The sequence below is a fragment of the Choloepus didactylus genome, chromosome 3 (genome assembly GCF_015220235.1).
Source record: "Choloepus didactylus isolate mChoDid1 chromosome 3, mChoDid1.pri, whole genome shotgun sequence".
NCBI lineage: Eukaryota > Metazoa > Chordata > Mammalia > Pilosa > Megalonychidae > Choloepus > Choloepus didactylus.
Window position 1 is genome coordinate 153,391,290 of NC_051309.1, and position 24,807 is coordinate 153,416,096.

At 33.1% G+C, this 24,807-nt stretch overlaps 1 protein-coding gene across 3 annotated transcripts in view; it reads right to left on the reverse strand.

Annotated features, from left to right (window-relative positions):
- CLGN (calmegin) overlaps positions 1 to 24,807 on the reverse strand; it is an 80,233-nt gene that overhangs the window by 27,575 nt on the left and 27,851 nt on the right. For all 3 annotated transcript variants that reach the window (XM_037830707.1, XM_037830705.1, XM_037830706.1), the window contains exons 3-8: positions 21,677 to 21,750; positions 20,961 to 21,019; positions 17,504 to 17,645; positions 13,778 to 13,859; positions 12,139 to 12,331; positions 4,550 to 4,739 (exon numbers count right to left, since the gene is read on the reverse strand). In XM_037830707.1, the coding sequence (XP_037686635.1) occupies positions 4,550 to 4,739; positions 12,139 to 12,331; positions 13,778 to 13,859; positions 17,504 to 17,645; positions 20,961 to 21,019; positions 21,677 to 21,750 (740 nt within the window). The remainder of the gene's footprint in view (positions 1 to 4,549; positions 4,740 to 12,138; positions 12,332 to 13,777; positions 13,860 to 17,503; positions 17,646 to 20,960; positions 21,020 to 21,676; positions 21,751 to 24,807) is intronic.

The following is a 24,807-nucleotide window of genomic DNA, read 5'->3' on the forward strand; positions in this document are numbered from 1 at the left end:
TACCTGTTATAACAGGGCTTAAAAGCAAGACTTGAAAGAATACAATTAATTCCTCACTTAACTAACACTATAACAAAATCAAACACCATTTTAGGGAATAAAACAAAATCTAGCAGCCAACAACCCAAGAGTCACAATGTCTGACATACAATAAAAAATCAAGATGCAGACATAGTAGTAGGAAAACAAAACCCATAAGAAGAAAACAAAGTTGATCAAAAGAAACACACCCTTAAATGACAGAGGTGATGGAATAAGCAGACCAGGGCATTAAAACAGCTATCTGTAAATATGCTCCATATCTTCAGGAAGGTAGAAGAAACCATGGGCATGATGATGAGAGAAACAGAAGATACACACACATACACACACACACACACACACAACAAAACCAAAAATAATTCACTAAATGAGGCTAATAGTAGATTAGAAACTGGAAAAAACAACAGTGAACTAAGGATAGAATAGAGAAATAGGAATAGACACTTTACAAAAAGAAGTACAGAGAGAAAAGGGGGTTAAACAAAATGAACAGATCCTCAGTGACCTACAGGGCAATATAAATCTATCTAACTTGCATGTAAGTAGGGTCCTAAAATAAGAGAAGGGGAGGGACATAACTATTTGAAGAATTAACAGCAAAGTGTGATTCGAATTTGATAAAAACTATAAACTGAGAATTCCAAGAAAATCAAAGAACCCAAAGAAAGGCAGACACAAAGAAAATCACAGCAAGGCACAGCAAAATCAAATTGTAATAATGAAACAGATCTTAAAACCAAACACTGAAAAATAACTTATTATGATAGGGAACAAAGATGAGAATAACAATTTAGTTCACATCAGAAACAGTATAGGCCCCAAGACAGGGAATGATTTTGAAAAATTTCTATCAACCTAGAATCTGATAGTGAAAATATCCTTCAAAAATGAAGGCAAATTTTCAGACAAATAAGGTTGAAAATATTCAACAATAGCAAATCTGCACTATAATACATTAAAGGAAGTTTTTCAGGCAGAAGGGAAATGACAACAGACGGAAATTTATATCTACATAAAAGAAAAATATAAGCAACAGTAAATATGTGAGTAAATAAAAGGACTTTTTTTTCTCATTTTAAATTGCTTTAAAATATTCCTGGCTGAAGAAAAATAATATGTTGTGGCATTTGCAGTATATGTAGAAGTAAAATGTATGATAATAGCACAAAGGATGGAAGGAAAAAAACATAAGATACTGTTAGATTAAGTTAGACGTGAACTACATAATACTATTTGAGAGCAGACTGAAATAAGATAAAGATGCAAACTGTAACTCCTACAGCATCCACTAAAACAAAAACCAAAGATGAAAAGCTAAATAGCAACAAAGAAGAAAAAAATGGAATTACTAAAATAAAACCCAGGAAGCAAACAGATATAGCTGATTCAGTCTCTCTAACCAAACTCATTATCCAAAACTGTGGTATCCAAACTTAGAAATCAGAGATTGTACAGCAGGTATAAGTGTATCATTTTCAAAGATGGAAAGATTCTCATAAAGATACCATTCTCTGCATAATCAAAAATTTAAAACAGATCCATTCAAAATCTCATTAGGATGTTCTAGGATAATCAAGCCTAATAATTCCAGAGGAAGGAAAAAAAGATAAGGAAGGGGAACTTGCCCTACCAGAACAGACCACTTAATAACTGGTGTTTAGTAATTTAGTAACTTGCCATCCATATCCAAAAAAAAAAAAAAAAAAAAAAAGTTTCCTATCTCATATCAAACACAAAAATAAGTTACATAGGAAGAAAATGTGTAAAAATCAAAACAGAAACACTTTTATAAGAAAATACAGAAATGCATTATTATGCTATTGCATAGAAAGGATTTCTTAAATAAAACATAAACCACCAAATAAAAAGGATGATGAATCTCACTACATTAAAATGAAAAACTACTGTTCAATGAAAAATGCCACAATGAGAAAAGAAGCAATACATTGGAAGAAGATATTTGTAACATAAATCATTACTCCCCAGAATTTACTTTTAAAAGTTTATAAATTTATAAATTAAAAGGACAAAATCTCCAATAGAAAATAGGTTCATAAAAGGAACTAGAATTCATAGAAGAAACCTAAATGACTAATGATCATACCAAAAGTGCTTAAAATTACAATAAGGAAAATGAAAATTTTAAAAATGAGGCATCAATGCACCATCAATAGACTGGCAAACAATTTTAACCTCAACAATACTGCAAGTGTAAAATTGGAAATTACAGTAATTTTGGAGAGCAATTTGGCAATATCTTACATAGCTGAATATGTGCATATCCTATGAACCAGCAATTACAGTTCTAGATACAGACCTAGAGAAATTCTTCCATACATATATATATAAATGAAGATATTCAAGCATTGGCCATAACAGTGAAATATTGGAAATAATCTAAATGTGTATAATAAAAGAATGGATAATTTTGCTATATCCACACAATATTTACTATCCTGCAATTATAAATACATTAAATCTATATGCAACAATATAAAAAAAAGTTTCAGAATTTGTACACTATATTATTCATATAAATTTAAAAAGATATATATATATATACATTATTTATGGAAACATAAAATGTGAAAACATAAATATGAAGGAGACATACTAAATTTATGTTAATGGCTGCCTTTGGGGAAAGAAGTTATGGGAAAAGAGTTATAGGGAGAGGATAAAGGAAGAAAGGGTCTTATATTTTATCTATAATGCTTTATTTCTTTTACTAAAAATATTCCTAAGTAAATATGACAATATAATAACACTGATTAATTCTGCATGTGGTGGGAATATGTTTCTGTTATTTTTAAACTCCCCACCTACTAAATAAATATAATAAGGAGGGAAAGACAGGAAAGGAGGGAAGAAGGGAGGGAAAATTATTCAATCACTCAGCCACTAAAAAACTTTAAAAAAAAAAATACCAGAGTAAAGGGAGAAAAAGAACTACCAGAATAGCTTATTTGAAAAAAAAATGAAAAAAATAATTTGTATGAGTTAATAAGAACAAAAAAAGAATTACTGAAAGTCTGAAAACAAGAAAAATCTAAAAAGATAAGGAAGGGGCACTTGCCCTACCAGAACAGACCACTCAATAATTGGGGTTTAGTAATTTAGCAACTGGCCATCCATATGCCAAAAAAAAAGTTTCCTATCTCATATCAAACACACAAATAAGTTACATAGGAAGGAAATATGTAAATGTGTCATCTGGATTCATCATTAAAGACCAATTTAAATATATTATACATAGCACCTTGAGAGACATTTTAAAGATAAATAAAGATAATACAGCTAACCCAAACTTCATGGGTAAAATTTTCTTCAAACCAAAAGTAGAGGAATAACTGATGTATTAAATTGAAATATATGAAAATCACTAAATGTATTTCTAAAATCAAAGATATTATTTTCTTTTAAACTGTATGCTTTACAATAAAATGCCACATTATTTCTTAAATAAAAATTACCCAATAGTTTGGGACTCACACCACCAGTCATCTACATTCTTTTAATAGTTGCAGAATACAACCCAATCTCCTACAGTATTATATGTGTATTTATGTGTGTATATACACTGCACTTGCAACTTTTTTATAAGTTTGACATTGTTTAAATATATATATACACATATATAGGGAGAGGAAAAGCAGGAAAAGAAAAATCATTGAGGCTGAGGATATAAACAAAATTTAATTTAAAATGAGGGCACAACAGAAATGTTTTAAAGAAAGTTGATGCTTTGTAGAAATATAAACAAAACTGATAAAGCACTGATTCTCTCAAACATTTAAAAGAAAGAAAAATTGAATTAATGAAAATTAGAAATAATAAAAGGATTAAAAGCCTATTAAGATAGAAAGATACAGGAATACAATGTTGGGATTCTAGGGAAATATCATCTCTAAAAATGGCTACCAAGAAATAGCTGTTCATTTTTTCTTGGACACTTAGGTAACCAGAGCTATAAAATTCCTTGAATGAACAGTACATAACCTTCCTTTTAAGGAAAATATTTATAATCCTGTAGAATAGAAATACAAACAGTCAGCTAGTGAAAAACGGTTAAGGGAACTGGTTTGTTGATGGTATGGCCTATTTTAAGGACAAGAAACAGTAACTGAAAAAAGACCGCAACTATATAAAATAGGCACCCACATAGTGATAAGGATCAAAACAGGAATTAAAATTGAAATTAAAGTGTCAGTGTTTTAGATTCATGAAAATTTCCCCCCCATGGGTTTGAAAGCACACACAAAAAATGCTTATATACTGAAAAAGGCAACAAATTTAAAAATATAATTGAAATGAAAATTAAAAGAGTGAAGATGAAAAGGTAGGGAAACACAAAATCCACTTTGGAAAAGCATTTCACCAACTATAGGAAAAATTAAATAGTTCTAATGTTTAAAATAAGTTTCGCTGGTTGCAAACTTGACTTATATGTTATGTTTTATTCCTTAAATATACAAAACAATGCTTTGCTACTGAATTCTTTGCTTACCAGTCTTCTGGTTTGACGGCAGAAGGGTCAGGGATTTTGGCTCTTTCATCCCAATCATCAGGTTTCTTGTCATTGGGATCTTCAATTTCTTTGGGAGGATTGATAGGAGGAACCACATCTTCTAGAAGGCTTCCTTTGTTTACAACTATTTGATCAATTAACAACTCGAATGTGTCATCTGGATTCATCACTAAAGACCAATTTAAATATATTATACATAGCACCTTGAAAGACATTTTAAAGATAAAGATAATAAAACTAACCCAAACTTCATGAGTAAAATTTTCTTCCAACCAGAAGTAGAGGAATAACTGGTGTATTAATTTGAAATATGTGAAAATCACTAAATATATTTCTTTCTAAAATCAAAGATATTATTTTCTTTTAAACTGTATGCTTTACAATAAAATGCCACATTACTTCTTAAATAAAAATTACCCAATAGTTTGGGACTCACACCACCAGTCAGTCATCTACATTCTTTTAAAAGTTGCAGAATACAACCCAATCTACTACAGCATTATGTGTGTATTTATGTGTGCATACACACTGTACTTGCAACTTTTTTATAAGTTTGACATCGTTTAAATTTATATATACACATATATAAGATATATTTAAACAATGTCAAACTTACAGAAAATTTGCAAGTATGGTATAAAGACTTTTTTTTTTCCTGAACCACTTGAGAGTAAATTACCTACTTTATGCACATCACCCCTGAATATTTTAGTATATATTTTCTATAAACAGGGATATTCCACTTCATAACTCCAATCCAGGCCTCAAATCAGGACATTAACATTAATACATTAATACCATTTAATTCTCATAACCCATTTAAATTTTGACAATTATTCACATAATATATTTAAAAAAAGATCCAGTTCATAATCAGGTATTGTGTTTTGTTATGCTTTCTCTTCAGCCTTCTTTCCACATGCTGTTTAAACCCTATGCACTTTATTAGAAAATTATTTATAATGTATCCATAATTTCATAGTGAAGGTCTACTCTTAATAAAACCCCTGACAACAAATTATGCCTTGTTCTGAAATGCGCTCTTTGCCATCACCATTTATTAATATTTAATTAGTGGTGTCAAATTTATTCCCTCATCTCTATCACTTCTGATCAATCACTCCTTAAAATGAGCTGAATTTAAACCTGACAATTAAAACTTATTACCAGGGTTAATCCTTTCACAACTACATAGGAATCATGACAGCTTCGTGGATGTAGAGGTGTAATGTGAACTACTAGAAGGTAATGTAAAGCAAGAGTGTAAATTAAGAAAGAATACATTTTAAAAACAATTTAAACAGTTTTTAAAAAGGAAGAACCATTTGTCTTTAGGACATTTAAATCTATCAAAGGAAGTGATGAATGTCATTTCCTAGAGATCATCTAAAATAAGGCTCATTGGTACTTAAAAATCACTGACTCATATAGGTAGTGTAAAATATCTCAAGTATGGTTAAAATATTCAATCTCACACTTATCAACATGTTTGTTTCAAAGTAAATTCTAGCCCTGTAAAAGTTCCCAGCCAAAAATTCCACAAAGGACTTCCTTATTCTTTGTAATGACAAAATAAATGTATCTTTCCTCTTTCTGTAAATATAGAGGGCCACATGGTTAGATTAAATCTTTGGAAAAAAAGAGAAAGATGAAAAGAAGTGCCTGACATTTGCTTTCAATATGCTAAGGAAGTAGAAACTGTCAAGACATGTCAATATCATCCTGACTTAACCATTAAAGTGGGCTACCACTGTCATAATAGCTCTGAAGTACTATCAACCTCCAGAGGTTTCAGTCACAACATCATCATCAAATTATATCAAAACCAAATAATGTCAAGATCTAAGATGGTGGCATAGAGAGGAGTGGAAGCTACTTAGTCCCCTTGGAACAACTAATAAACAACCAGGAACAACTAGTAAATAATCTGGAATAACTGCAGGGGGACAAATGTGACTGCCCACTCATCATATACCAACCCGAATTAGGAGGAATGCCTGAGACTGAAGCATAAAATCTGTAAGTAAAAACTGCAGATCCAAGCCAGAAGCCCCTTTCCCCCATGGCCTGAGCTGCAAAGCCTCGTGGTGCTAGAGAGCAGCTCTCTCCAAGCAAGTGAATACAGCTCAGCTGAGCTTCAACTGGGGTTTTAATTAACAAGCGTGGACTGCTTGCTACGAGCTACGAATCCCCAAAAAGCAGAAAGAGGCTTTGGGTGATGACTGACCTGGGAGGGGTGGAGAGTCGCTGCGGACTAGCCCTGAAGGGGACTTTCTGTCCCTGTTTCAGCTCAGTGGAGAAAGCCTCAGCCATTTTCAGTTCCCAGAGCTCCAAACCAGACAAGGGTGGAGATAGCACAGGCAGAGAGACCATTCAAATGCTAATGACCTATCTTCCCTAAGAAGAAAGAGGTGGGGCCCAGCTCTACTACCCGCCTTCCATTCAGAACCCGACCCCAGAGCCTGGGGGAAAACAGCCATGGGCCACACCTCCTTACACCAGTCTGGAGTTACAGGCTGACAGGCCCCACTTCCTGGGCATAAAAGCACAGTGACCTGAGGACTTACCGGGTGTACCAATTTTCTAAGACACAACCTCCTCAGAGAAACTGGATACTGAATAGTTTTTCCTTCTGGGACTGGAGCCCATTTTGGTCTGGGAAAGCCTGATTGGGGTAACCAAGGAAACCATGCCTAGACAACAGAAAACTACAACCTACACTAAGAAAATGCAGTTATGGCCCAGTCAAAGGAACAAACTTACACTTCAACTGAGATACAAGAATTTAAACAACTAATACTAAGTCAATTCAAAAAGTTTAGGGAGATATGGTGAAAGAGATGAACCGTAAAATGAAAACACTGGGCGTACATAAGGTAGAAATTGAAAGTTCAAAAAACCAACTGGCAGAATATATGGAAATGAAAGGCATAACATAAGAGATGAAAGACACAATGGAAACACAATAGCAGATCTCAAGAGGCAGAAGAAAATACTCAGGAACTGGAGAACAAGGCACCGGAAAGCCTATATGCAAAAGAACAGATAGAGAAAAGAATGGAAAAATACAAGCAACTTCTCTGGGAACTTAAGGACAAAATGAAAAGCAAGAATGTGTGTGTCATTGGTGTCCCAGAAGGAAAAGAGAAGGAAAAAGGGGCAGAAGCAATAATAGAGGAAATAATCAATGAAAATTTCCTCTTATGAAAGACATAAAATTACAGATCCAAGAAGTGCAGTGTACCCCAAACAGAATAGATTTGAATATGCCTACACCAAGCCACTTAATAATCAGATTGTCAAACATCAAAGACAAAGAGAGAATCCTGAAAGCAGCAAGAGAAGTGATCCATCACATACAAAGGAAGTTTGATAAGACTATGTGTGGATTTCTCAATAGAAACCATGGAAGCAAGAAGGAAGTGGGTGATATATTTTAAGATACTGAAAGAGAATAATCACCAACCAAGAATCCTATATCTGGCAAAACTATCCTTCAAATATGAGAGAGAGCTTAAAATATTCTCTGACAAACAGACAATGACAGAGTTTGTGAACAAGATACCTGCTCTACAGGAAACACTAAAGGAAGCACTGCAGACAGAAAGGAAAAGACACGAGCGAGAGGTTTGGAAAACAATTTTGGGAGATAGTAGCACAGCAATGTAAGTAAACTGAACAAAGACGACTGTGAGTATGGTTGAAAGAGGAAGAGTGGGATCATGTGGGACACCAGAACAAAAGATGAAGGATAAAGACTGGGACTGTGTAACTCAGGGAAACCTAGGGTGCTCAATGATTGTAATAAAAGGTACAAATATGTTTTTACATGAAGTAGAACAAATGAATGTTAACCTTGCAAGGTGTTAAAAACAGAGTGGGATTGGGGGGAAAATATAATCAATGCAAACTAGGGAATATAATTAACAGAAACATTGTATTATGCTTCCTTTAATATAACAAAGGCAATATACCAAAGCTACATGAATATGGGGGGGGGGTAGGGGGGGTAGGGGAAGGGTATGGGACTCCTGGCATTGGTGATGTTGTCTGACTCTTTATTCTACTTTAGGTTAACGCTATCTTTCCTTTTGTTGCTTTCTAGCTGTCATGTTTTTTTGGTTGTTGTTTTTTTCTCTCTCTTTCTCTTTTTCTTTTGTCTCTCTGCCTTCTTTGACTCTTCCTCCTTCTTTGTGGAAGAAATGGAGATGTCCTTACATAGATATTGGCAATGGTGCTGAATACATAAATATGTGACTGTACAGGGAACCAATGAATGTTTAGTTAGGATGGAATGTATGGTGTGTGAACAAAACCATCTTAAAAGAAATGGGTTGATGAAGAAACCTTGAGGACACTATATTGAGTGAGAAAAGACATATAAAGGCAAATATTGCAGGGTCTTACGAAAGGAACTAACAATAATATGTAAACTCTTAGACATGAAATATAAGTTACCAGGAAATAGAATGAGGCTAAAGAATGGGGAGTGGTTGCTTATTATGAGCAGAATGTTCAACTAGGGTGAACTTAAATGTTTGGAAATAGATAAGGGTGATGGCAGCATGTTGTGAGAATAACTAATGGTGCTGAAAGGTGTGTGAAGGTGGTGGAAAGGGTAAGCTCAGAGTCATGTATGTCACCAGAAGGAAAGCTAGAAGTTAAAAGATGGGAATGTATAAAACAGTGAATGATGTGGTGAACAATGTCCATGATTAACTACACAAATATTAGAAATCCCTCTCACGAACTAAAATAAATGTATGATCCTATAACTAGAAGTTAATAATAGACAGCCATACTGGGAAAATACATACTTATTGCAAACTATATACTACAGTTAGTAGTATTTTAACATTCTTTCATCAACAGTAACAAATGTACTATACCAAAACTATGAATCAATAATGGAGGGGGGGTGGGGAAGGATTTGAGTTTCCTTTTTTCGTCTTTCTTTTCTGGAGTAATGAAAGTGTTCTAAAAATTGAAAAAAAAAATTAACTGTGGTTATGGATGCACAGCTGTGTGATGGTACCATGGGCAACTGATTGTACACTTTGCATCTTTGGATAGTTGTATGGTATATGAACAATCTCAATAAAATATATATATATAAACTCCCCCATCCAAAAAAATGCTATTCATGTACAAATAATGCAAATGCACCTTCAATATTTTCTACCCTTTCTCTTTTCTCCACTATTTCCTCTTCTACTATAGCTGAGATTATAAACCTACATTACTACAATCAAGGAAAACCAGCCAACATTGCAGCAGAGCTAAGAGAAAGAGCCCAAATACAAAAAAATTTACTAGATTCTTCCTAATTAAAAAAAGAGACTTCAGTTTCTCAAGAAAAATTCTGAAAAGAAAGCTTTCTGAATAAATTTTACAACTGAAACTGGTTTTTTAAACTGCAGTTAAGACAAAAAAGCATAAGACAAATAGGCATATGTGAAGAAATATTTGACCAAAAAAAGTTTCATTCTGAAAATTCTATTGAATATTTTAAATGAATCTACAATAAAAGGCATTGGATAATCTTTTAAGTTACCCTGTGAGTTTCATAAAACAACTACAGAACAATATTATAAAATATAATATTATATAAAGTTTAAACAAAGAAAAAATCATTCAATAATTGTAGCACAATGATTAAAGTTTTTACATACAGTACTAAGGAAAGCAAGTGTTTAAGAGTCATACTTGAGTTTCAACTCCTACTAATTACTGCTGTTTTTCTTATATCATAATGGAGAGACTACTGCTCACCTCAGATGATGGTTCTAAAGAAAGTACCCAGCATAAACCATAAACATAGATACATATCAGGTGTTTAATGAAAATTATTTCTTTTTCTCCTAATCATTTTCTATTTGCTTGCATAATTTTCCCAGTGGCCATTATGATGTGCTTAAACTTGAATCTTGCTTTCTTTCTTCATTTCAGTATTATAAGCATTTCTCCATTATTTTTAATTTATTATGCAGAAAATTCCCCTACTGTGACATTTAGATAGTTTCAAATTTTCAGCATATTTTCACACAGGTGATTTTTTTCTTCTGGATCATTTCCTCTGATTTATTTCCTAAGATTGTGACTGTGGTTTCAAAGGACATCAAACTCATATGGCTTTTTTTTTTTTTTTTGATATATACTACCACTATGCTTTTGACTAGGTATGTACAAAGTCAATTACATAAAAAGTATCTTCTGTGTTAGTTATAATTTATCATTATTTCTACTTTTTACTTTATGTTTCCCAAAAGCTTCGAGTATTATTTCACAATTATTTCAGAAAAAGGGTTTTGGTATAATAGCTGGTATTAAAAATAAGATAAAGTTGAGCACTGCTTTGGAAGACAAAACAATTTTTTCTGCAGCTGCAGCCTTCAGAAAGAAAATCAAAATACTTTGGACGGAGACTAGATTTAAGTAAGGAAGCAGATAAGAGCATTTTCAAATGTCTTGCTGGATTCTGAAGTGCTGTGATTTAAAGTAATCATGGAAAGACCAAAGCTATATAACCATGTGTACTTGCGAAAGAGAGAAATAGCCCTATGTAACACCCCTATTGGGGACTGAATCATGTCCCCCACAAAAGGCATGTTCAGGTCCCAACCCCTGGTCCTGTGAATGTGAAACCATTTGTAAATAGGACCTTTGAAGATGCTATTAGTTAAGGTGTCCCCTAACTGAATGAGGGTGGGCCTTAATCCAATATGCCTGAAGTTCTGACAAGGAAAGGAAATTGGACACAAAAAGAAAAGCCACTGGAGAAACAAGAAGCTGAAGTCAATAGAGCCTGGAAGAGAAAAGAGAAGACACTGTCATGTGTGTTGCCACATGACAGAAAAGTTAAGGAACCACAAAGATTGCCAGAAGATATGGACACTGGGAGAAAGCAAGCCTTCTAGCCTCAGAAACCATGAACCAAAAAATTTCTGTTGTTAACCCAACCTATTGTATGGTATTTGTTTTAGCAGCTAGGAAACTAAAACACACCCAAAGTCCATGCAAACTCCCATTTATTAAGTAAAGCTAAGTATGTTAATACATGATTATGTAATGCTTTTACTCTCAAAGTTTAAATATATGCCACAACTATTACAAGGTGGGAATTAACAGTAATCACAAGTGCTTACAGAATAAAGAATAAAGTTTAGCTCGCCATTCAGGTCCTCCACCTCTTTATTTTCAAATCTTTCCTTCTTACAGCATCACTAATTTCACAGTGTCTAAAATGCCCTCCCCTCACCCCCATCATTTCTCACATTTTAAATATACTTGCAGATGAGTTCAAATATAATCTCCTTCACTAGGGTTTTCTCTGAATCTCCAAACTGGAAGCAACATTGCTTCTGAACTCATAAATGTACTTCCCTTGTGCCTCTCATATGGCATCCAACTTTCTACTTTGTGCTATAATTATTATATATGCCTTATTTTCCCCCAAAGATAAGATCCTTAAGGTTGCATCCATGCTTGTTTCTCCCAAAGCACCTGCCATGAATATGTCAGTAGTCATCAAATATTCTTGAATTCATAAATGAATTAAAAGGATATACCAAGTGTATAGAGATGAGTCTTCCTGTCTGTAAAGAACTTTTTAAGGTCTACATCTGGTGGTTTGGCATGTTTCTCTTCAAAAACGCCAGTTTTAGGATGTTTATGTCTGAAGATAAAATGAAGTTTATAATCTTCTCCACATTTATCTGGTCCAAACATAATGGTATAGGATGTTTTATCATAAAAGTTTTCCTTCAAAGAGAGAGGAGTGTTGGAATTAGTCAAGGCTCACAGAGTATTTAATTAATTTCTCTATTCCATTCATTTGGGTAGAGCTTACAAAATATATTAAATTCTAACTCACCAAAGAATTGTTTGACACAAGTGACAAAGGATATGGAAAAAATTACAAATTTTGTCTCAAAAGTGTTAGATACTTTTTTAAAAAGCACATGCTACTTTCTGTTCCTAAAGATGCAGCAGAGAAACCAAAGTTACCCTAGCAACATCATAATAAGTGTTAATTACTTTATATAAATGTTATATTTTTAAAAAAAAATCATTAGAGGAAAGTGTACTTACAACATTAAAGCTAAAATGATTTTCCATTATTACTATTCAAGAACACCAGAAGTGGACCCTTCTGATAAAAGAATAAAGAGAGATAAAAACAGAAAAAAAGACAGAGATATACTATCTGTCCAACAACTAGTTACTTCTCTTTGTTTGGCATGGCATGGTAGTTAACAGCATGGGATCTGGAGTAAGACATCTTGGTTCAATTCTATAATTATCACTTTCACCAATGGTATGTGGCCCTGAGCACATATCTTAACCTCTCTGCAGCTCCATCTCTGAAGTGTGGAGATTATAATAGTACCTACCTTGTAAGGTTTTGCTGTGGATTAACTGAGTTCATCAGATAAAGAACTGAGAAAAATACCTGCTGTTCACTTCAGGTGATCACCACCTTACAATATCTAAAACAAGAACTCCATCATATACACTTCTGATAGCCTTTCCTTTATCTGATCCTAATAATAGCACATGAAACCCTTGATTAATGTTTCATATTCTATATCCTACATAGACACACATTCTGACAAATATTTTCTTGATGTCTCAAATTATCTTATTTCTGTTATATGCAGAAACCCTGACAGAACCTTCTGTAGAAGAATGTTATTGGAAAGGTCCCCAACCTTCAAATAGTCCTAATACAAATCTCAGATGCATAAAGCTACTCAATCATGAAAAATATTTATTATATTTTCTGTCTCCTATGATTTGCCAACCCCTGAACTGGCCACACTTTTTTTATTTGGCCATTTCATTTCACTGTTCTGCTATGTTATCTTACTTCTCTGAACACACTTATGATTCTTATTTTGAAAAGAATGTAACTCTAACCTAATCTTTTAATGGCATTTATAAACACCACGTTATAGCTTAAATTTACAGATGTGGTAAACTTTTTTATATTGCTAAAGACTACAAAACTGATGCCATCAGGCAAAACACTTTTATAAGAAACTTTGATTGTTTCTTGTAAAAAACTATATATACTCATACTGGCAAAAGAATGACTTTCAAAGATTTTTTTGAATTTCACTTGAAAATAAAATTTTCAGTTTCATTGCTCTATAAAAATACTTAATAACTTTAAAAAGTCTTTTTTTAAATATTAAAATTTCATACCAGATTCAAATCATCAGTGTCTGCTAGGAGTTTAATGTATGCACCTCCACAATCAATACCATCTTGAAAATTTACTTCATATCTAAATGAAGGGAAAAAGAACCATACTGCTGATAAATAAAAATTACTCATTGCTCTTTAAAATGTAATGTATTACTCTTAGTTCATTTATACATAAATTTTTTATATTACCACTAAGCTCACATAAATTGTACCTACAATATCTAGGACATAAGTGGAAATGCTTACCTACTACTGCAATCCAATGTACACCATCAAAATATTAAAAGTGGAATGATTATAATCAGCTATAGAAAACCCAATTAATTTGTTGAAAAAATTTTTCTCCATTCAAACTGTTGAATTAGAACAGTATCTTTAGTAAGATACTTTCACTAAAACTACAATAGGAAAGTTCAAATTCAGATAAGGCAGGCATTATATATACTTTTTTAAACTGAAAAACAAACAAACAAACAAAATAAATCCAAGCCGAGGCCCATTAGGACCATACCTACACAACAGATTTATAATAAATCACTAATGATTTTGGATAGCTAGTTCACTACCAATTTGTCCTTTAGTTCAACTATACCTAAACCATGTTTGAACATTAGGTATAGTTGTACATTCAATTAAATCATTCCAGCAAAGAGATTTCACTATCTCAATAAATAACCTGGTTTCACAGACTTTAACTGCCAGGAGGTATAGCAAATATGGTATAACAGATAAAAGAGTGAACTGAAATGAAAGTATTCTCATGGGTTGACCACACAGTATAATTCTCAGTAAAAGTTTATTTTAAAAAAGAAATAGTCTTTGCTTAGGCAATGAGGCACATGCCTATTGACCAGCATTTAGAAGGTATTTTTGGTAAATCTGATGAATAACATGCAACAAAAATCAATGAGGAAATGGTGGTTAGAGTGAAAAACAAATAAAAACCAAAAAGGTTATGATGTGGTTAAATGGATTAAAACAATAAAAAATGAAAACTGAGAAGTAACAGGAACTAGTGATAATTTTAATAGATGACTGCAGTTTAAAATGTTGCTGAAGACACTTCAGAGACAGGAAAGTGAAAAAAATGGGGATACAAAATTATAACAGTTTGAACCCAATTTGTGTATATATTTTGCATTGAAAAAACAACAGGAAAATAAAATAAAATTTTAAGTGATTCATCTCTGAGTTGCAGGATTATGGATGACTTTTTTCCTACTTTCTACTATGCTTTATTTCTCAAGCAGTCTATAACAGTAGTTACAGTACATACTTTGGAGCCATAAAGACCTGAGATTTGTCCTTGATTCTGTCACTTACTATAGTGACACCTAGAGTAGGGGCAAGTTATTTAAGCTCTCCTAAGTCTCCATTTGATCATCTATAAAATGGGGACATTGTCCATACCTATACCTCAAAGGATTAAAGAATATCATGAGAAATAAATGATCCAAATGTTATCTTCTGTTATGATCAGAAAAAAAGGTTTGATTTTTTCTTTTTTTAAATAAAAGTTGGAAGGCTTGTTTTGTTCAAAGTCTTATCAATATTCTTGTTTTAAGCAAGAGATGACAAAGTAATTTTTCATGGAACATATGCCTTTGAAGACAATAAAGTAGGAAAAATAGCACACATAGTGACTTAAAGGTAGATAGTCACTATTTTTAGGAAGAATAAAATAAAGAGACACAGCTTTATTACAGGTGATCTAAGGACAAAGGGTTCTGTTAAAAGGTAAGAACTAGAAATAAAAATTTTATAATTTTGTAAATTGTCTCTCTAAATGTCAATATAGCTTTGTTGTCCCACCTCCTATGCTTAGACTGAGTCACTTGGTCTGTTTCTCATACACTACAAACTTCCAGTTTTCAAATAATTAATTTGTGCCTAAGATAAATAATTCACAATAGATTACAGGATCAGTGATATGTATATCAGATAGCTGATGTCAAGTCAGGGGAGAACTGAGAAGTATGCAGAATAAATTTCATTAGAGTATCATTTCCCAAACTATTCCATGAAACAGTAATTATTGTTGGAGGGGAAAAAAACTTCTGTGGCCAAATGTGTTTGGGTAACACAGTATCAAAGTTAAAAACAGGTGTCTCAAAGCTGAACTTTAATAGGCTAATATACTTCCTATCTCTGACATTAGGATATTCTTAATTTCCAAAACATGTATATCCACACAACGTTTATTAACAGGTATACAATTTGGGAAAAGCAACTTTAGAGTTATCTCATAAATCCACAGTAATTATAGTGTCTGAAATAAAATCTCTTTCTTTTATTTAACCCATTCCTTTTTATAAATATTAAGAGAAAGAAGACATCACATTCCTCCTTTGAATTGCTTTCAAGCTTATGAATTACTGTTACTCAATTATTCTTGGGCCTCCTTTTCTTTGGGGAGGATTATCATTTCACAATTCCTTGAATAATTTTTTATACTTATTTTCCAACATTTGCTTCTAATCTTGCAAGCCATCATTTGCTCACTTGCCTAATAGTGATTTATACCAAAAATATTAAACACTTTATTTCATTCTGGAGAAGTTAAACTTCATGTTATTTTTCCCTTGCTCCTTAAATTATTTAAGCCATAAAGGATCAAAATAGAAAGTGATATTATATTCATCTAAGTCTCAACAGATTAATAAGATTACCGTCAGTCTTTCAAGAAACAAGAAAACAAACACAGAATAATGCTAAATGATACAAAGCCCAACTCTTAGTCCCAATAAGTACTTAAAACAATATTTTAATGCATTTAAATAATGGTCATATTCTTTTTGATACTACTCATGTGTTTTAAATTTACTGAAATGGCTTAATGTAGACTAAGCCAAAGCATCACAACTGAACAATTATGCTAAACATGCCAAACGCCATATTTTCAAAAATCTCTAAAATACAAGATGGTATTTTAGTTATACCATGTAGGAACATACTTGGCATGTTAACAAAAAAACCAAAGGGATTCTGGAGTGATACAGTTTACAGTTAATGACCAATCTTTCCATATGCCATAGTTAACTTTCAACAGCCTGAATTTCTGATTAAGTTGGAAAGTAACACTTAAACATTTCCTTTCTTGTTTTTAACTTGAATTTTATTGGTTGCTACTATGTTTGTGCTTAATTTTTAGATTTGTTTTAGTTTCATAGTGACATACATGAAATAAGTTTGAGGAATTTATGCCAGATTTTATGACATTACACATTTAAACAACATCGTAATAAAACTAGAGCTTATGTCAACATTCAGGTGGGGTGTCAGTGAAAATATGTGCCCTTTAAAAGAGTTCCATGCTTGAAAGACACTGATCTATAAAAATACTTCCTTTCAAAAATAAATTTGCTGACTTTGAATCTTATCCCTAGTTTAACAGCAATAGTACAGTTCCATTCTGAATATACTGAGATTAATATCTTAATAGCAAATAATTTTAACAAAAGAGTTAAAATTAAAATGGCAATTTTCATATGCATTATGTAGTTAATGGTAGCTAAATTTTATATAATACTGTATATATTATAAAATCACTCTTTTATAATTCACCTGTTTTTCATTCAAAAGTTTGGATGTGTGTATTTAAACAAGTCAGACTGAAAAGGAAAGTCTGGATTCTTTTTATATCCAAACAAACATTCAGAAACTAAATTATACAAAACTAAAACAAAATTATGGAAAATATTTCAGAAATGTAATAAAACTTACTGAACTATCAAAGGTTTATCAGCAAAAATAAAGGGTTTTGATAATGTAGCAGATATTGCATGATGCTTTGCTCTAGATTTCAAAACCAGTCCTCTGTCACCAGGTACTCGGTTTTCTTTCAATTCTTCTATTTCCCATCTTCCTAAAATACAAAGATATAGTAATGCAAATTAACCTACCATAGGAAACACTGACTGAAGAATTATTTAACAGCAATGGTGAACAATAATTTTTTTCCCATGAAGGCTGATTCAAGAAAAATGAAATGAATTTTTAAATCAGTAAATAATATATCTGCATCTGCATGCATGATTATTTTTTCTTTTTCCTATCAGAAAAGGGTTTTATTAGCTATAAGTGTGGAAACCAATAACAGCAAGCGCTATAGTATCTGATTGAGGTCCTTCTAAAGGTGGTTTATCTTGGTTTTCTCTTAGAGGCTTTTTAATGAATGGAATTACAAAGCACGGTTTGTCTCATAGGGTCTCTCAACATTGTATTTTTAATGAGTTATTTTAAAATCGCATGAGACAAAGAGCACCCTTAACACAAATTGTTAATTGTTAACACAAATTGAACTGTCAGCTTCAGTCTATTTATTTGGAAATACATGGCATTTATCAGCTACTTTTCCTACTTTGCAGCACCACTGTAGAGATTTAAATTTTATTTTGAAAACTGTATGCCCAATTCACACAAACTACAAACATCCTTTCCAGATTAAGCCAATCAGCTCTTAGGACTTTGGGCCAGGAGAGGAGAAAAGCCCTGGATAATTATTACTAAGCTATAACATGGCAGTGCGGAGGGAGGCTCTTTCTGGGCTGGAGCCTCTCACGTTTAAGACCAGGAGCTCCTGAAATTAGAGCATGAGCTGCATACAATGCAAAGCTAGGTGGGCTACATGTAGCCCAAATATGGTGTGTTAGACTTTACTCTTTTTAAGAGCAGAAAATAACCAACTTATATTAATTTGTATAAAATCTAGTTTTGAAATTACAGGTACTGTCTGTATCAAGAAAACTCAATTTGGTAAAAACTGGATTTTTTCCAGTATTCTACCAACTCAAAATATTTATTAACAGGTACTTTTGAATCAACAAATATTCTTTATATTACTCCTCCATCCCCTACTCCCCAAAAAACAACAATGCAAGAACCTGAATAACTTCATTAAGTCAGAGAAGGGTTTTTTTTTGGGGGGGAGGGGGTGTCTATCATTATGCACACTTTATTGGGCTTTTAAAAATGCATGTTTTGAAGTTCCAGATATCTCCCTGCCTCCCCCCACCCCTGGGTTATACTATCCTTTTCTAAAAAGATGAATTTATTTTGTTTCTTTTTCCTACATAAATGTTGAATTATATTATCACTATTAACCTGTGGTTTGACAAAAAAAAAAAAAAAAAGGTCTTCTTTCAAGAAATAACAACTTTATCTTGTGGATTTTCAGGATATTGATAGTAAAGGACTTTGAAAACTATGTTGTCTTTTTTGCAATTATTACATACATTTATCAGCTATGAAAAAAGTTCATCCATCACTTTAATTTCAGAAAACCTGAGTAAAGGTAATTATCCCTCATTGACAAAAGGTTTCCTGACTTCAAACCATAACTTTCTACTCAGCAGATGATTTACTTATTACTCCCAAATTCTGGATAATTACAAGGTAATATAAAATTTAAATCAAATTTCAGAAAGAATTCATCTATCAATTTCCAAATAAAACCCATATGGTTTTACAAAATATCCTGAAAGTTGGTCACTTAAAAAATTTATATTCGTAATGCAACATCTATACTTTTATTAATGACAGACTGAAAAATGTAAACAATTTCCCCCTAAATGCAGTACCCATACTCCAGTAAATGTTTCATATCAGATTTGCTTACCCAGAAAAACTAAGAATGAATTTTACTCAGGTGGTACGTGACAGAAGCACTCACTCTTGCCAAAAACCTGATAGTTCTCTCAACTAACCACTATATATAGGATCCTGCTAATATCATTATCCAAAACATCACTTACAGAATCTGGAAATTTAATAGTTTCCACTTTTCAAACTTGCTCTCAAGGTACTGAAAAAAGCCAGCCAGAAAGCACAGCTAAATCTAATATGCTAGAAAATTATTTACTTGTATATCTGTGTATAAGTAGATGAAAGACCAAACTTGGGTCCTGAGAAGATGTCTGTTTCCTGTTTGTTTGATTCTTAATCTTAAGCTGAAGGGAAAACTCATTTATAAGCTAAAAGCCATTTTTGTTTAACAAGAAACACAGACTTAATTTCACCTTTAAGATAAACCATACCTTAATTTTAGGGAAACTATGTCAATGAGTTCTTCTAAAATACAAATGTAAAGCAAATAAATACATAGTGCTCTTGGAAAAAAAAACTATAAAGTAACCTAAACATAGATGTTTTAAAGTCAAGAATTCTGCTTGATAATACATATTTTCTTGGGTATATTTTAAGCAGCATTACATCCCTTCAGACTTGAGGCTTCTTTGGGGGAAACTATTGGCTTCTCTAAACAGACTTAGATTGAATGCAGTGTTGCTTGTTCCGTGTGTGTGTATATACCATACATATTTGGTAGTGTTCTTTTTGAAATATGAAAGCACAGGGATTTTCTGGGATGGAGAAAGACATGCAGGCATGACCTTTATCTCCTACTAAAACAGAAACTATGAAGATGAACTAGGTGGTTGACAGCCTACACATGCTATTATCTGTTTTGCTATGTTGTTGTTCTGATGTAACCACCTGCTGGGGTCTGTGGGTAAGGTCACATCCCACATGAGGGGTCCTATGGGAAAGAGGAAATTCCCTCTATCAGCCATCGGAGAAGAGACAAATCTTGCTTCGGGAGCTAACAACTGAAGAGGCTGGGTTTAATTAGAAGGAGGAAAAAATTATTCTGCCATACTGCAGGGAAATCCTGTTAGGAAGAAAAGATAACTGTTGCATATAGGACAATTCTTTCTGTAGCTAAGCCTGAAGATACTCTGTCAGAGACCCCATGACATTGGCTGTAGACCTGGAAAGGTAGGTTCCAAAAGTAGCCACATATCTTGGAGCTCTCATAAATTATTCTTGTATTTATCTTTGATAGTTCCCAAACCACAATGAGAAACCTGTCAGGAGTTATAGTCTAAGTGTGCTCTTGAGATGAAACAGTCCAGTAGAGAATAGCAATCTGGAAATGCAGGAGACTAACTGCAGTGGAGTGAAAATTCAGTTGTGCAGAATTAGAAAACTGGATGGTGACTTAAGTGTGAACTGCCCAGAGATTCCACAAATGCTAGAAAGGAAACAAGATAAAAGACTGTACATTCCATGGCAAGGCAGGATAGGGACTCAGGCCAAATACAATTCAATGGAAATATAACCTCAGAAACTTGTCAATTCTAAGTCATACTGGTTATTTTTAATATTTAAGTAAATATTTTACCATCATATATAGAAATCTCAGCATCTGTATCATCTTTCTTTGCCTTTGATAAGACCCACCTGTAAATAAAGTTGAAATCAAATGTATGTCATTAAAAACAAAATACAATATACAATAGATACAATGTATATTAGAAACACAACAAAAGATTTAACACAATTTTCACTAAACAATGAATTACTTAGAGACTAAATAAGGATGCCTATATATAATTCTTCAAGGTGTTAAATCAGATTTGGAATCTACATTTTACCAGTGGTATGATCAAAGATAAGGCATACTAAATCTCACCTGTAAAATGAAGATAAAGGTTAATACTTACCTACCAACTTAGGATGGTGTTGGGCACACAGAAGTCAATAAATATTAACTTTTATTATTTTTACCAATAATTAGGAAGGAATAGTAACTCAAATTTGTCAACTGAAATTAGATTGGTAATATTTGTCCTAGAGAATGAAGAAATGTTATACATTTTCTCCTTTCATTCACAGCTCATTTGTATATTTTCCTTGTATTAATGAACAGATACTCAAATTACACATTTCTATCAATAACAAAAATGGTGTTAAGGTACTGGTTTACACTGTCAACTAATAAAGCACTTTAAATTTTTTTATGGTTCTGTAGTAGAGGCACTTTTCATAGGCTGATAAACAATAACTTCAGAAAAGCTAATCAAATAAAGGAAAACATTCTCTCGAATGAATACTCACCCAGCTAATCTTCCACTATCAAAGGTTTCTATAAAATACACTTCTCCTTTAGGGTGAGGTGTCTTATATTTAATCTAGAAAATATATTTTAAAAAATCAAAAGTTATTTATCTTCACAAATATTTTAGATAAATACTCTCACTGGTTAAGAATCTAGCATGCAATGCACTTATATGTAATATAGATATGAGGTGACATGGTCTCTGACCTCAAAACTTTGTATCCTAGTGGTGACAAGATATAAGAGGACATAATAAATACAATGATAGCAAAAATACTTATGCCCAAATGGAAGACACACTGACTTCTGCTAACACAGGAGGAATGGGATGAAGTAATTAGAGAAGGACTTATGACATATTTGACCTGGCCTTGAAGGGATTCCAATAAGTAACAATATTTGGATATAAAAATCATTAGAATTGAAGGAGATACCATGATCAAAAGCAAATAAGATGAGCACCCAATTTCAAAACTTACTACAAAGCTACAGTAAGCAAAACACTGTGGTGCTGGCATAAAGATAGTTATAAAAACCAATGCAATAAAATTAAGAGTCCAAAAAATAAACCCATTCACCTACAGCCAACTGATCTTTGATAAGAGTGCCAAGTCCACTCAACGGAGAAAGAACAGTCTCTTCAACATAATGTGTCGGGAAAACCAAATTTCCATATGCAAAAGAAGGACCACACCATACACAAAAATTACCTGGAAATGGATCAAGGACCTAAACGTAAGAGCTATAACAATAAAACTCTTAGAAGATAACAGAGGAGAAGATAACATAGGGATTTGGCAATGGATTTTTAGATATACTAAAAGCAGGAATAACAAAAAAAAAATTAGAAAATTGGACTTCATAAAAAATAAAACTCTTATGCATCAAAAGACATTATTATGAAAGTGAAAAGACAATCCCAAGAATGGGAGAAAATATTTGAAAACCATATATTTGAAAAGGGTTTAATATCTGAATATATAAAGAACTCCTACTACTCAACAAGAAATAGACAATCCAATTAAAAATAGGCAAAAGACTTGAATATACATTTCTCCAAAGATATAAAAATGACCAATAAGCACATGAAAAGATGCTCAATACCCTTAGTCATTAGAGAATGCAAATCAAAACCACAATGAGCTACTTCATACCCACAAGAATTGCTATTTTTAAAAAAAGGAAAATAACAAGTGTTGGTGAGGGTGTGGAGAAATTAGAACACTTGCACATTGTTGTTGGGAGTGAAAATGGTTGAGCTGCTATGGGAAATAATTTGGCAGTTCCTCAAAAAGCTAAATATAGAATTAGCATTTGACCAGCAATTCCGTATACTCAAAGGAATTGAAAACAGGGACTCAAACAGATACTCAAATACTATTCATAGCAGAATGATTCACAATAGCCAAAAGGTAGAAACAACCCAAGAGCCCAACAATAGACGAATGGATAAACAAAATGTGGATACACATGGACTCTTATTAGACTGTAAAAAGGAACGTAGTTCTGATACATGCTACAACATACATGAACCTTGAAAACAACATGCTGAGTGAAGTAAGCCAGACATATAAGGACAAACATTATATGTTTCCACTCATATGAAATATCTAGAACAAGCAAATTATTAGAGAGAGAAGTATAGACTAGAGGTTTGCCAAGCGGCTAAGAGGAGGGAGGAATGGGACGCTATTGCTTAAGGGGTAATGTTTGGGGAGATGAAAAAGTTTTGGTAATGAATAGTGGTGATAGTAGTGCAATTTTGTAAATGTAAATAAAGCCACTGAATTGTACACTTAAAAATGGTTAAAATGGTGACTTTTCTTATATATATGCTACCACAAAAAGCACATATAATGAAAAACTTAAGGGTTTTACTTTAAATGTAACTCTTAAGTTTTGCTGTTAGATGACTATAAGATGATGATATCTGAGACTAAGAACCCAAAGAAGAAAAAAGTTTGATGGCAAAAAGAAAGAGATGGTATTTTGGACCACAAATAAAACTTCTGTCTGCCATTTGGATGCAGCAGGAGCAGCAAACATTTTTTGAGCACTTCTTATTTGCAAATCACTGTTATAAGTGCTAAGGTAAATGAAGGTGGTGGTGGTGATACAGCAGTTCCTTCAATCCCCACAATACTTCCATGAGGAGAATACCAGTAACCTACCCATTTTACATATGATGAAACTGTGGTACAGCGGCAAAGGAACTTGCCCATTGTAATACAATTAGATAATTTTTGGACTTAGATATGAACCCAGACTGTCTGCCTCCAAAGCTTATAAACTTAACCACTACACAAAAACTTGTTCCACATAATACTGATCAACAAGATAATTGGAAAGATAATTTATTGCCAAAGAATTTGAATTGATGAATGAATAAAATGTTGCATTAAGGTAATGTAATAGATCAGTCTGGGTCCTTCCTGAATCAGTCTTTTGTGATTTAATCTGTATGATTAATTACGAGCTTTTCCCTTTCATCCTTTAGGGAGAGGATGCTGTGCCAGTTTGAATGTATTGTGTCCCCCAAATGCCATTATCTTTGATATAGTCTTGTGGGGCAGATGTTTTGGTGCTGATTAGATTTGTGTGGAATGTGCCCCACCCAGCTGTGGGTGAGGACTCTGATGAGATATTCCCATGGAGGCGTGGCCCCACCCATTCAGGGTGGGCCTTGATTAGTGGAGACATATAAATGAGCTGACTCAAAGAGAAGGAACTCAGTACAGCTGTGAGTGACGTTTTGAAGAGGAGCAAGCTTGCTAGAGAGGAACGTCCTGGGAGAAAGCCATTTTGAAACCAGAACTTCGGAGCAGACGCCAGCCACGTGCCTTCCCAGCTAACAGAGGTTTTCCGGACGCCATTGGCCATCCTCCAGTGAAGGTACCCGATTACTGATGTTTTACCTTGGGCACTATACGGCCTTAAGATTGTAACTGTGTAGCCAAATAAACCCCCTTTTTATAAAAACCAATCCATCTCTGGTGTTTTGCAGTCTGCAGCATTAGCAAACTAGAACAGATGCAGAAGTACTTTTCCTATTCTCATCGCCTTTGATAAGATATTTTTTCTGTTTCTTTAAGGGAAGAAACCAACAATTGAACAAAATTTCACGTAATTG